The 14,613-nt window shown below is 39.3% G+C and overlaps 1 protein-coding gene across 1 annotated transcript in view; it reads left to right on the top strand.

The window, feature by feature from the left end:
- Positions 1-14,613, top strand: part of CLSTN2 (calsyntenin 2) — a 367,428-nt gene that overhangs the window by 276,012 nt on the left and 76,803 nt on the right. The window contains exons 6-8 of the mRNA XM_067538949.1: positions 2,646-2,831; positions 10,035-10,283; positions 10,858-10,979. Coding sequence (XP_067395050.1) covers positions 2,646-2,831; positions 10,035-10,283; positions 10,858-10,979 — 557 coding nt within the window. The remainder of the gene's footprint in view (positions 1-2,645; positions 2,832-10,034; positions 10,284-10,857; positions 10,980-14,613) is intronic.

A 14,613-nucleotide genomic window follows, 5' to 3' on the forward strand; every position in this document is an offset into this window, starting at 1 on the left:
GGCCTATTTTATAAGCAATACCTCACACAATTTTAAAGAGTGTGGATTTGCAGACATGTCAACCTTAATAGTTCAGTCACGTTTCACATATCTAGTGATGAATATTTTGCATGAGTGCCAATTAATTTAAGATAGCTAAGAAAACAGAAAGTGCCCAAATTCGGAGAAGGGCAGGAGTAGTAAGAAAAATATTTGAAATATTTTGAAACTCACTCTGTTTGATGACTTGTGGGTATGGGAAGAGTCTGTAAGTAACTAGTGGAAGTGAGAATAGAAGGAGCAATGATTCATCTGTCATCATAGCACACACATAACAACAAATGCTCATATTTTAAAAAGTGAAACGTTAGAAAGTTAATTACATTTTTTTCCCCTAAGCAGTCTGAGTGTGTAAACTTGAAGTATTCTGGGAAGGGTAGAGAATGATATACTGATGTACCATCAATGATGTCTTAAAGCATTCTAGAGAAATAGTTATCTGTTAGAGGTAGGAGTTGCAGGTAAACATGCTCTAGAATAGCTATAGTCAGGAAGTTATGATTGCTTGCTAGTAATTTTGAATAGGGACCAACACTTCCTTAAGATTTTTTTAAAGTAGATATGGAACTTCACAGGAAACCTTCATTTTCCCACAGACACAGCTTAAGGTAGTTAATAACAAAGTATTAAATGATTGATCTTTTTCTCTGTCAAGACAACAATTATTTGACAGAAAATTGGGTAGATCAAGCCAAATTTTCCAAAATAGCCAGTGATGTTTGGGTGCCTAACTTGAGATCCCTTAAGGGTAAGCTTTTCAGAGTGTGGTTGCTCAAAACTTTCTGAAAATCAGTCCCTTTTCAGGTGTCTCAGATTGGGCATCCCTAATCAGCAGTAGCAAGAGGCTCTCTGGAGAGACATTCTAGGCCCAGTTCTTCTTTACTCACCCTCTGGAAACAATTGCAGTGGGACCTGGTGCCAAGGGGTTGTCATGGTACAACCTGTTCAGAGTGGAGTAAAACATCAGCATCAGCAGAGTGAAAATTCGCTGTAAGCCAATTCAAAGTCTGTTTAGTTACTGAAGTGGAGAATTTTGTCCCTACCACCCGATCAAGAGAACTTCCTTGGATGGCATGTTCACTTTAAGCAGGTTGGATTGAATGTTCAGACTTAATGAGTTTATTCTACTGGCAAAGACCCATTTTTGTTGTGGCTAAAAATATTCCAGAGAAGCTGAAGCTATGACCATCACAAGATTACTCTGTCTGAAAAATCTTCCAAATATCTGGATGTGCAGATTAGGCGCACACAGATTAGGCAGACCTGTGACTTTAAAAGAATTAACTGTTTAATCTCATCGTTAATGTGGCACTTTTACTTTGTTTTGTAATAAATTATGTACCTAAAAAAGTGCACTTGGCTGAAATATGACTAGGAAATAGAGCTGAAACACACTCATTTTTCTTAACTTTAATACAGCATGGCTTTGGAGGGATCAGTAAATCAGAACTCATTAATCTCTAAAACTGTTTGAAAACACCATATTTACTCAGATTTAAAAACTAAACATTCCAGTTGAAAAGGTCAGTGGTACATACAGCATGTGCTATAAGATTGATGGCTGCTTAAATCTTCTCAGTCATGAGACATCTGGATAAACAGAGTGTGGATTAGCCAGGTCTGGCTGTAGACCTGCAGAGTCCTTTCCTCTGTAATGTTCTGTCATCAGTAGTTCACAGAACTAAAATAATGTTTGGAGAGAGAGGTGATGCTCTGGATAGGTACACTGGCCTTTCACATCTGCAGACTAGAGTTGGAAAGCTTTTTATCACAAGTCAAATGAGGCGGGTCATATTGCAGTTTTTTATAATCTGTCATAATTGGGCATGATTGACAATCTCATTCCCAGGAATATGAAATAAGCAAAGCCACTGCAGATCAGACTGAGATGTATTAGCAGTTCTTGTCAGGAAACCTACACAGTGCTTGCCTGGCTCTAGCCAGTGATGCTATTTCTTCACTCCACTGAACACAGAATACTTTTACAAATAGGCTAACATCGTTTTCTTTTTAAAAAAATAGGGCAATTAACTCATTGATGCCTGGGTTCAAACTTTGTGGCCTCTGTCCCAGCAATGAATTTATTGAACTGGCAGGGCAAAGCAGTGACATTTTTCAAATCAATAAGAATTCAGCCTGTGAAGGTCATCAAGCTTTACCTGGTCAATACTAGAAAACATGGTTTATTTCAAATGTTCACGTCATATTATTCATTTGTTGGCCATACAGCTCTCCAGTTAAGTGCCTGTGACAATCATATGGTTCCGTATAATTCAACTAAAAGACAACTCTGTGTTAAGCAAACAAATCTGCAATTCTTTTTTCCTGAGCTGGCAACCCTGCCACATAGCAGTCCGTCCTGGATCTCCACAAGACAACCTGTTGTATTTATTTTTGCTGAAACATGTATCTCAGACATAACGTTGTCTCCATAGCAGCAGAGTTCTGTGCTTGGTCTAATCACCATGTCTTCAACACTGCTTTCCAGCTGCCTCACCTGTCTATTCTCTGTGCTCTTACTGAGTGCAATTCAGGGAATTCTTCCAGTGTAAATCACCAAAGTCCTTTCTTTTGAGTACTCTGTACTGGTGTATTTATTATTTCAGACTGGAACAAGCGTATTGAGTATAAGCCTGGCTCTGGCAGCATACCTTTGTTTCCCAGCATTCATCTGGAAACCTGTGATGGACCTGTTTCCTCAATCCAGACAACCCTGGAACTGCAGACCAATTACATTGGAAAGGGCTGTGATCGAGAAACATACTCTGAGAAATCCCTGCAAAAATTATGTGGTACGTGCTTGGTTTTCGGTTTACTTATTAATTCCTTTTATCCAGATAAAGCACTTCCCCATCCTCTCCACTCTCCATAAACACAGAGACCGAATAGATACCATATATATATATAGTATAGTTTCACATATACACAATGACCATTATAGCTAACTGGCTGGTACCCAGGGAAATTAACAGGATGGTATGAGTCTGACATCAGAGATCTTTCCCAGTCTTCATTACTTATTTCTGTCTTTCTTACTTTCAGTTCTCCTCTCCTTCCTCTCTTTATGTTCTTTCCTTCTCCTCCTCTTCTTATCCCTCTCCCTTCCCTTCATTAATGATGTTGATGATTTATTCTTTCTATTGTGGTGGCACCTACAGCACCAATCCATGTTTATTGTCCCAAGAACTGTACAAACAAAGAACAGATTATTATGAAGACCTTAGCATTTCACCTGAATTGAAACTGCAGCTCCTATTCCAATGACCCTTCCTAATTTCATTGCACCTAACAAATCCACTTAAGAATTGTCATGCAAAGTCCTTTGCCAGAGTTGAAAAAAAATTGGAAAGTTTGGGATACTATGGACAAAGGTATTTCAGAGATGGGCAGTCTACAAATGACATTCTGACTCAGTGAAGTTTCCAAATGTGTTTTGCCCCTTTATTCAGTAACTCAGAAATGGCTTGAACTAGATGCTCCAAATGCGTTTTGCTGTGCAGGTCTCACAAGAAAGTGTCTTGCTGTTCTTGGAAGGCAAGAGAACTATGCAGTTAGTAGTTAAAGGGAAAAAATAAGTACCTTAAGATACACCTATGATCCCAAATTTTTATTCCTACGTGTGGACTCTGGTATAGTTTCTGGAGTGAGCAGTACAGCAGTTAAAGGCTTGTGTGAGATTTGCACTTCAGGATGTCCACTGACAAAGCTACATTTTAGAGCCATGTACATTTTGCCTTATGATGTCTGCAACCCCAGGCTGTGTCATTCCTAAAACTTGTGTCTGAACTGCTGTCAATGTGGGCCTAGGCAGTCTATAGCCCCAGAGTGCATCTTTCCTAGGACCAATGTCTAAGCTGCCATGCCATGCCATGCCATGCCATGGGTTCTAGGATGTCCACAACCAATACAACTGAAGAGAAAATAGATTAAATGAAAAATATTGTAAAATGGGGACCAAATCAAATGGACTCAAGGATAGTCTCCTGTGTTTAGATTTCCTATGTTCACAGAGAAGAGTAGGTGTGAGAAAGAGACAGATGTCGATGATAGGAATTTGATTGAAAGGATTATAAAAGAAAATAAGTTTTGCATTAGGATTGCATCTGGAGTGATTTACACACCTGTATTTAGTATTTATTGCCAATCCCTACTTCAGAGAGAGCTCATATGAAAGTATGTTAATTTTGTCTAGAAAACTGTTTTCTTCCAGAAGTGACCTGACTGTGTGTTATGGTTTGAGGAATAAATTCTTTGAAAAGAACAACCTGCATGTCTTGATGTCAGTGAACCATCGTGTGATTGCAGGGAGAATGCAGGGTTAAGTGATTACAGAGAAATAATCACTTGTGCCACATAAAGCACAAGACTCTCTCAAGCCTTTCTAATTAAGGACCCAATTGATAAATCACGTGTTCACTGCTTAATTTATCTCATGGACATCCAGTGAATTGAACTGTTGAAGAAGGACAAGATATTAAAATACAGTCATTTGTCTTTCTGTTCATTGACACTTGCCATTCAACGTGTCAGTGATTCACTCCCACTTTGACAGTCAAGTTGTGCCATGTAATTTCCAGAGAAGATCAGTGCAACAGGAGCTTTAAAAAAAAAAGCAAATTCTCAGCTCAGATGATTAAATTATGTTTCTTGACTTGTTTTAAAGTACAGGGAATTTGAAAATTTTTCATCTATACTCTTCTGCAAAATGTAATTCCCCCCCCCCCCCCCCCCCCCCCCCCCACACACACGAAAATAACATTTAGACTAAAGAAATTAGTTCAGGCTGGACAACAGGGGATTGATGATCATGCTGCTGTTTCTCTTCTCCCCAATTTATTTATATAAAAATAAAATTATAGGGAAATGCTAATATGAACTGAGGCACAGAGCGATTAAGTGACTTGCTTAAGTCCACCCAAGAGTCTGTGGCAGAACATGGAATTGTACCCAGGTCTCCCAAGTCCAAGTTAGTGCCCTAAGCACTAGAACATCCTTCATATGCTAAAGGTCAATGTTGACACAAGAAGAAATTGATATGAACTGACCAAGAACAAATTCAAGCTGGACATTAGAAGAAGGTTTCTAACCCTCAAAAGGGTGACATGCTGGAAGAAACCCCACCCCATAGGAGTTGTGGGGGCAAACAACTTAATGAGTCTTAAGAAAACTGGACAAATTTATGAGTATGACAGAGTTGCAAGTGATGGTAAGAGGCAGGGCTCAACGGCCCTGGAGCCCATTTCCAGTTTATATTTTATGTTCCTAAAAATCCATGCTTAAGGATTTCAGCTGGTCACCTGCAGGGATCTGGAAGGGATTCCTCACTGCCCCCTCCCTTCCACCCCCAAAAGTATTCTGTTTTTTTGTTTGTTTTAATTTCCTTCCTCTGAAGCATAAGGGATGGCCACAGCTGGAGATAGGACATTGGACAAGGTGGACCAGTACCCTGAGTTGGCAACCAGCATTCTCTCAGGTAGGCGCCTAGCAGGCTGGTTCTTGCACAAGTGCTCAGGGTCTAATGGATCACACTATGTGGAGTTGGGAAGGAATTTTCCTCCAGGTCAGCTTGGCAGTGACTTTGAGGGTTTTTTTTTTGCTATCCTCTGTGCCTGTGAATGCAGATCACTTGCCCAGATCATCTGGGTATATCTCACTTAATCATTTCCCTGTCATTGTGGGGGCCTCAGGCACTGGTACATCTTGGCTCCTTCTATTCTCTGCCTGTGGCACATAATAGTCTAGTCTCTTGTGGGCTGTAATACTTTGGTTTAATTTCGGTCATTGGGTACTGGGTGGTGTTGGTGTCCTTTTTTATGTAGGAGGTCAGACTAGATGATCTGGAGGTCCTTTCTGGCTTTATATTCTGTGACTCTTCATAGAATCATAGAATATTAGAGTTGGAAGGGACCTCAGGAGGTCATCTAGTCCAACCCCCTGCTCAAAGCAGGATTAACCTCAGCTATATCATCCCAGCCAGGGCTTTGTCAAGCCTCAGCTTAAAAACCTCTAAAGATGGAGATTCCACCACCTCCCTAGGTAACCCATTCCAGTGCTTCACCACCCTCCTAGTGAAAAACTTTTTCCTAATGTCCAACCTAGACCTCCCCAACTGCAACTTGAGACCGTTGCTCCTTGTTCTGTCATCTGCCACCACCGAGAACAGCCTAGCCCCATCCTCCCTGGAACCCCCTTTCAGGTGGTTAAAGGCTGCTATCAAATCCCCCTCATTCTTCTCTTTTGAAGACTAAACAAGCCCAGTTTCCTTAGCCTCTCCTCATAAGTCTTGTGCAGCATCCATTAAAATCAGTAAGATCTATGGACATCAGAAAGCGAAATTAGGCCGCTAAGCCTGTATTAATAAAGGAAGGAATGACATCTCTTGACATTCGCATAATGTGAAACTATCTACATCTATTTTTAATCAATAAAATAAAATAAAGTACCCTCACTCCCCAGAAAAACAGCAGAAAGTATTTAAAAGGTTCATTTAAAACTTGCCAAACCCAAAACAGCAGGGAATTATGTACTCTCTGTGATGCAAATCTGATACAAAAGATACCATGAGCAGCAAGTCACAACTGGGGTGCTTCTGTGAGAAGCTGTCTGCTGCACAGTGGCATACTGAGGGGGGCCATAGGGGTGGCCAGGGCCCCGGGCGCTGGCCTGCGGGTGGGCATAGGGCTGGCCCTTCACGAGGTGCAGGGGGCGGGAGGCGCTGGAGGCTCTGAGGGGCGGCTAGCTGCAGCTGCCTTTTGAGCCTCCTGCGCTCCCCCCCATGCGTCATGAAGGGCTGGCCTGCCCCTCCCTCCCCCAGGCTAGGGGCAGTGGCAGAGCCAAGCCTGTATTTGTGCCCCCTCAGGCCTCTCATGCCCCCACGCAGGTACAGACCCCCCCTCAGGACAGGTGGGGGGTGGTGCCAGGACCCCTCCTGCCCTGCGTGGGGGGAAGGGGTGACGCCTGGGGGCACAAATGTAGGTTTGGCCCCCGGACACCGGAGACCCAAGGAACACCACTACTGCTGCAGTTACCTTGTGAAGCAAAGTGCTTTGTGATTTTGGATGCTGCTGGCTCTTGAAATATACAATGCCATACTTTATTCACTAGTCAGTTTTGGGGTCACCACACCCCTTTTCCTTATTCTATCATAGTTACGGTGAGCATCCCCTTGCAGTAGCAGAGAGCAGTTGCTAATACTCTCAAAAGCACTATGACAGGATTGCATCCATGCCCCTTTAGCATATAAATTCTTGCCTGCATATTGACATTGGCCTCCTTATTCGACTGTCCCTTGCACAGTTTCATAAGCACAGACAGGATTTACCCCCAAATACTAAAAAAAATTATTACTTTAACTTGTTTTCTGTAACACAGAAACAAAAACTAATAGCAAAAAGGGAGTGCTTCAAATGGTAATTACATAAGAATTTGCATATGAAGTCATATTACCACTCTTTTTTTAATATGTTCTGTAAGATCACATTAAAATCAGGTGATTCCAGGCTATTGACAAAGACAGTTTGGGAATTAAATATCTCATACTGAAAAAGGGAAAGTCTCAGGAACATGGGTACAACATTACTTAGCCAGGGTCAATGTGGTTCCGTAAAAACTGTGCCAAAACTCGGTAAAGCTCCATGAGATGCCACATATTGAACAACCAAATCCAACGTTGTTTTTGGAGTAAATCTCCATACAGTTATGAGGCAATTGAGTAGAAACCTGTCAGTTTGGGGCCTGACTCTGCAAAGTACTTAAGCAGGAGCCTGAGTTTAAGCATTGGAGTAGTCACAGTGCTATCAGACAGTTAAAAGTTAGGCTCCTGCTTAAGTACTTTGCTGAACTGGATCTTACTAAACTATTTAGGAGGCTTATTTGTTCATTTGGGAGCTTTTTCACACTTTTACCCAAACTGAGAAATTAGATCCTAACATGATTACTCTACTAAATGTTTATTGTTGCCTCTGACCATGGTGCAGGATTTATAAAGAGAAATAAAATGTTTCTTCATGATCCCATAAGTTATTTAGTACAGATCTGTTTTAGTTTAAAAACCATATTTTTCTTTAATACACAGTTCTTTGCAAATTACTTCTATGCCTTATTTTAAGTTAAAAAAAAGAACCCATAAAAGAAAGGCTGATTCCTAAAGATAGTGTTACTTGTGCTGTGTGCAAGTAAAATATTTTTTTAATTGGCTTGAACAATAAAAAAACAAATTTACAAAGTTTATTATATATTGTGCCATCTGGATAGATTGAGTTTGATGTTTTCCAATAGATAACATCTGTGTATTAGGCAATGCAACCTGGTGTGTTATCTACAATTACTGCTTATAAAACAAACACAATTTGTCCTTGTGCACAGCTTCCAAATGTATATTTTTAGTTTTGATGATGCTGTCACTTAGAAATGACTTTTAAATGAGATTTTTAAAAAAATAGTTATTTCTAATTGTTAGATTTTAAGAGTGGGGAAAATATCCAAGAAATTCAGAGTTATTAAATGCAACAAATGCCATCACAAAACTGCATGTTGATTATTACAGTATGGTAATTAGATAAAAAAATGTTGGCTAGGACTGGGTCCCACGTAGAGCCAAACACAAGTGCAACACCAGAGGTTAGACTGTTTCTCCCGTAGGTGGTGGCATCTCCTTAGTTTGAGTTGTTTTGGTTTGTTTTGAGATTTCTTCATGACACTTTTTCTTGGCAAAGGCACCCATAGAAAAGTAAAAATTCTAGTTCGGATACCTAGTTCATACTAAATACTAGCCTTGCTGATCTTACCAAGTAAAGGCTCCACCAGAACTAGACCATTACTAATCTCAAAAACAGTAAGCCTTAAGAAGGATGCCCTGTTTCCATCCCCACACAACCGTAAACATTTTGGTCACTTATTAGGTTTACTACACTTTAGCATTTTTCATTTTTGTTTTCCAAATTGTGTCTCAAAGAAATACCGGATAGCTTGTAATCACCTCATTAATGGTTCGCTTTTTAGAAGGCGACTGACCTCAGTTCATGAGCATCCCTTCACTCTCTTTGCAATCATTAGTAGGGGTACTTATGGTAACAGCTATCAAGGAGTGTACAGTATGATACTGAGGGTATGTCTACACTACAAGTGTCACACTGGCACAGCTGCAGCATTGTAGCTATGCCACCATATTGTACATACTTGACAGAGTGATGAAAGGGGATTTTCTGTTGCTGTAGCATATCCACCGCAGTAGCTAGGTCAACTGAAAAATTCTTCCATTAACCTAGCTGCATCTACTGTGGGGGTCAGGTCAACTTAACTGCATCCCAAAGGGCACAATTTTTTAAAATTTATATTAGGTATAGATGGGGCCTGAGTGTTTTACCTTAAGACTACAAGAGAATATTATCGTGATATGAATCTTTACCTATTTTCTAGAGTTAGCACTACTAACATTCTACCATCATTGTGAATTTCTATGATGTTTCCATGGAAGGAAATGAATGCAGTCATCCCAAACTCATGCCTATAAAATCTTGTATCACGACATATCACCATGAATTATACACAGACCAGCAAGAAGGGGGGGGGGGGGGGGGAGGAGATTTTGAGCTTTCTAGTGGAACACAGAACATTTGCTTCTTGCCTTGGTAGTTTCTGATATACCAGATGTGAAACACAAGATAATGTGAACTTTCTAAGACATGCAGCTCCCCCTAGTGCCTGTAAAGTTGTACTCAGGGTGACCAATATAATTGGGGGAGGGATTTCATTAAGAGTATCAATTTAAAAAAAAAAAACCCACAAAATCAAAAACAAAACCTCTAAAACATTTTCTAATATGCCTTTCTGTACAATGTGTGTTGTGTTATTGTGGGTACCATATAAAGGTATTCTGACTTTGAAGTCAATGGGACCATTTGTGGAATAATGTGCTGACAAGTGTCAGAATCTGGCTTACAGTGAATTTAACTGAATAGCTTTCGCATCACTACTTCTTTATATATCATCTGCAGGAGCGTCCTCCGGTGCCATTGACTTATTACCCACTCCTAGTGCAGCAACTAACTGGACAACTGGGCTTCTGATAGACAACAATGACATGATTTTTAAGTTTGATGGAAAACAAGGAGCTAAAATTCCTGATGGAATAGTACCAAAGAATTTAACTGATCAATTCACTATCACTATGTGGATGAAACATGGACCTAGTCCAGGATTGAGAGCTGAAAAAGAAACCATTCTCTGCAACTCTGACAAGACAGGTGAGTCTATTTATTTTAAATCTTTTTGGCAGAGATCACAGTGGTGTTGGTGGAGTTTTTCTTCCCATCAGTTAATATATTTTGAAAGGGAGACATAAATCCTGAATATTGTGTCTGAAAGTTTTATGCATTCCTTAGTTGGGTAGTCGCCGACCTCAGTGTAAGCTTCTGCAGTACTTCTGCATTTCTTGAAACACGTCTGAGGATTTTGTGGAGAGTTGTTGATAAAATGGGAAAATTAGTTTTAATTTTTTATGATTTAGGTTTGGGAAATTAGTGCTAAGTGTTAATTAAAATCAGTTAGATTAAATATTAATTGGAAAACTGTGCTGACATCAATAATCCATAAACTAAATGGATAGGACCTAATCCTGGAGGGTGCTAAGTACCGCAGCTTCCATTTGGCCCATGATGAGGTCTGATTCTGAAATAAAGGAGAATGCTATGTCTTTTGGTTTATTTGAAATGCATGTTGCTTATACAGGCAGAATTTTTATCTGAGGCAAATTCAGCTAGACAAACCGATTACGACTCCTCAGTGCTGTAAGTCTCTTTATTTGTTATATATTTTTAGAAATGAATCGTCACCACTATGCACTTTACGTGCACAATTGTCGTCTGGTGTTTCTGTTGCGTAAAGATTTTGACCAGGCTGATACGTTTCGCCCGGCAGAGTTTCACTGGAAGCTGGATCAGGTACTTGGGCTCCTTTTATTATCCATATGTAACAGGCACTTAATGGTCTTTTACCTTGGGCAGATAGAAGCATGTGATTTTAGGTCCTGAGGTTTTGGGTTTGATTTCCACTGCTGACAACACATGCAGCGGCATTGCATTACATGTAGTTCCTGAAAAGTCCTCCATACACCGTCAGAAGCCTATTTTGTCAGTACAACAGAACTGATTTAGACCTTTCCAATAAGTACTTTGCTGACCTGAAGTACTTGCTGATGTCTGTTGACTTTTCTTGCCTAGTCTGCAGACTCCCACTTTCAGTTGCTGTTGTATTTAATTTCTCTTGATTATGAAGAACACATTGTGGAGAAAATAATAATTAGCTGAAAGTTGCCCGCCAGAGAATTATTCATTCCAGTCAAGATAGGGATGATGCAAAGACACATTTTTACAGACTAGTATTTGCTTAAACCAAGTTTTTGTATCAAATGTTTTTGAGAACAAATGTAAAGTTCGTGATACAGGTATAGCATTATGCTAATTGTGTAATCCCTTATTTTCCTGTTCAAATTCTGTGTCCTGATTGTCAAATGTATGTACCAGGAACCCATTTAATGGACATAGCACTTGTTTTTCTCTTCTGGAATCCAGATGTTAGTTCTGGTATACTTGAAATGAAGCCTCAACATGTTTTGAAGGATGAATTTGCACTAATGATTGGTGAACCTTAAAGGTCTTGTATATATGATTTAGTTTGATACTATTGTGGTGAGTGCTTTAGGAATATTTATAAATCATTGCCCTGAAATTGAATTGATACTGTAAATAAAAGATACATTTGGATGAATATCTCTAAAATCTTCAATGCTTAGTCAAAGTCTGTGTACACCATTTTGATCTGGAAAGCTGAATTAAAATAATCTTGTGTGCTTCTTTGTTTTCTTGTTTTAGAGCAGATTTTTTTTTTAATCTTTTGAAGAGGGCGGAACAGTGTCTTTGAATAAGTGATATAGTATGAAATTCCAGTAACTTAGCCATGACAAAGCACTGGAAAATGTGCAGTACAGGACAATCCTCCACTGATAGGGAGATACCTAACAGCCTGACAGAACTTTTTTATCTCTACTATACTCTGTGATTTTTTTCTTCATATGCTTTCTCTCTATCATTTCCACACTTATTCAGATATGAGGCTAAAAATTAGACACACTTGGAAATATAGAAATGGCAATAGCTTTCCAATTATATTTTCCTCCTTAGTTCAAAAATACTGTATATCTTTAACTGGACTCTGAATTTTTTTTCCATATCAAGCCATATTTTTGCTTGTGATTAACATAGATGATGGTTACCTGGCATGTATGTTCTTCAGGTTCATATTTTGATGCTAACATTTCCTCCCTGTAAGAGTGCTTACCTTCCATTTGCTTTGGTACACCTTTCTTCTTAGATATGTACTGTTTCAGAACAATATGCGGAGCCGAATAAGAGTGCCTTGATAAATCAAAACTGCATAAGTACAAGTGCATGTCCAACGAGGGGTGAATGAGGGCCCGAGACTATGAGCCAAATTCTCTGTGAAGTCAATGAAGCTATGACAGTTTACCCCAGCAGACAGTTTGGCCTCACATTGTTCCAGTTATTTAGCTACAAGTGCATGTTCCATGATGTGTATCTTGAAGATGCCTGAGAATTTCATCTAGAGACAATTGAATGAGTCCTTAGGGAAAGTTTCAGATTAACATGGCCATCCTCTGAGTTACGTCTCTGGATGGAGCTGAATAGCTTCATTCAGCTGAAGGAATCTCTACAGGAGCAGATTCCATTAGAAGGGAATCCAAAGTAGTAATTGGCGTATTATCTCTTTGCATTTTTAGTGCTCAGTGCAAAACTATCTACCAGATTGTCAGTAGAGAACCATTTTTATACTTAAAATATGCCCTCCAAATTTACTTATAGTATCAGGCATCAACCAACATAAAAGATGGGCTGAAAGTTCTTATGTGCGGGACGGGGACCCTATTACTTAAAAACTTTTTAATGGTAGAAGAGACTTATTAGATCACCTCGTTCATTTTCCTTTGCTCTGCTACTGTAGGATGATACCCACGATATACTTTCTAGTGCTTTTCCGTGCTGAAACAACAGGGTAAGTTTAAAGTATACATAAAGATTGTTATGGTTAGAGTGACTAGCTTCTTGTGACACCTTATTTACTATTGTCACTGTTGTACTGCAGGAGACTTTCGCAACTAGGAAAGGTCACATTTATGTAAATCCACCCCTTGTTGCTATTCCCTCTAGTCTTCCAGCACCCTCTGCAAACTTTTGCAAAGACATTTTTGCAAAGACATTTTTTCCCTAAATTAACAAAATAAAAGCACTGCCTTAGATGGCCTCTCAGCCAGAGATACAAGAATTTTTTAATTCAAAGTCTAATTATTTTCTGTCTTTTACTATTTTTCTCATATTAAGCCTAGTCCTGTAGCCCACTGGCAAAACCTTTACTGAGTCCCTGCAAAAATAGCTGCACTGCAGGATCCGGGAGCATGATGTAGTCATTCTAAATTGGCAAAAATGGATAAAGATGCAGAAAATTGTTTCTTTTCCAAGACAAGATAAGCTGCTCTGAATAATCCATAGTGAGTCCGATGCACAAATTGTAGTAAAACAGCCTCAAGTTTAGTTTTATCATACAGAAAACAGTGATTGTTCATAGTAAGAAGTAGAGCAGGTTATTCAAATGAATCACACATAAAGCCTTCTGTCTGCCTATACACACACGCTTGGTGTTGAGTACGCCTCCATTTACATTTAACTGATTCATTTACTATGTAGAATAGGATCTTACAGCTGAGAGTACACAACCTTGTCCTTTGATACACTGCATTTCTATTTATTTTGGAAAGTAAGCAACCGTACATGTGTCTGATAGTACTTTAGCTGATTTTCCAAGATATGCAGCTATGCATGCTGTGCTATCATAGGGCAAAACAGAAGGGATTGAAATCTGATATATAGCTTTTCGTATCCAGGGTAGAAGGTTGGATGAGTTTTGTCAGTAGTAGCTGAAAGTTGTTACTGTATGATGGCTGTTTAGCATTTATGAAATTAGAAAGTAGACTAAGACAATTTCCTAGAGGACAGGTGTTCATATCATGAAAATCATAAAAAGGCATCTTTATTGACAGACTCAGCAGAGAGGACAAAGAGTGAATTGATATGGAGACTGACCTATCCTTTGAACCCTAGAATGCTGTGGTGTATTGGTGAGAGAGTGTGGCGTAAAATTTCACTGCCCATTACCCTTCTCTGTATTATTCATTTTATTTGAGGCTCAGAAGAATTTCTTAAGCACATAACTACTTCTTCACAAATTGATATGCAGGCCTGCAGTGCACTGTGCATACATCCTTAATAAGCCTCCTACAGACAGAAAATTAGAAAACACCTAACTTGCATCCTACACAGCCAGTAGTAAGAAAAAAATGATAGATGAATCATGCTAATCCTGTGACTAAGAAGAAATCATTCCATGTCTCAAACAGCCTCTGCAGCATCTAAAGCACCCTGAGTCTATTATATTCTAACCCTCTAATGTCTTATCTGCCACAGTTTATTTACCATTTTTCTATCTTACTCTGAATGATATTTT

The sequence above is a fragment of the Emydura macquarii genome, unplaced genomic scaffold, assembly GCF_026122565.2.
Source record: "Emydura macquarii macquarii isolate MOO-44397 ecotype Brisbane River unplaced genomic scaffold, CSIRO-AGI_Emac_v2 contig_499, whole genome shotgun sequence".
Taxonomy (NCBI): domain Eukaryota; kingdom Metazoa; phylum Chordata; order Testudines; family Chelidae; genus Emydura; species Emydura macquarii.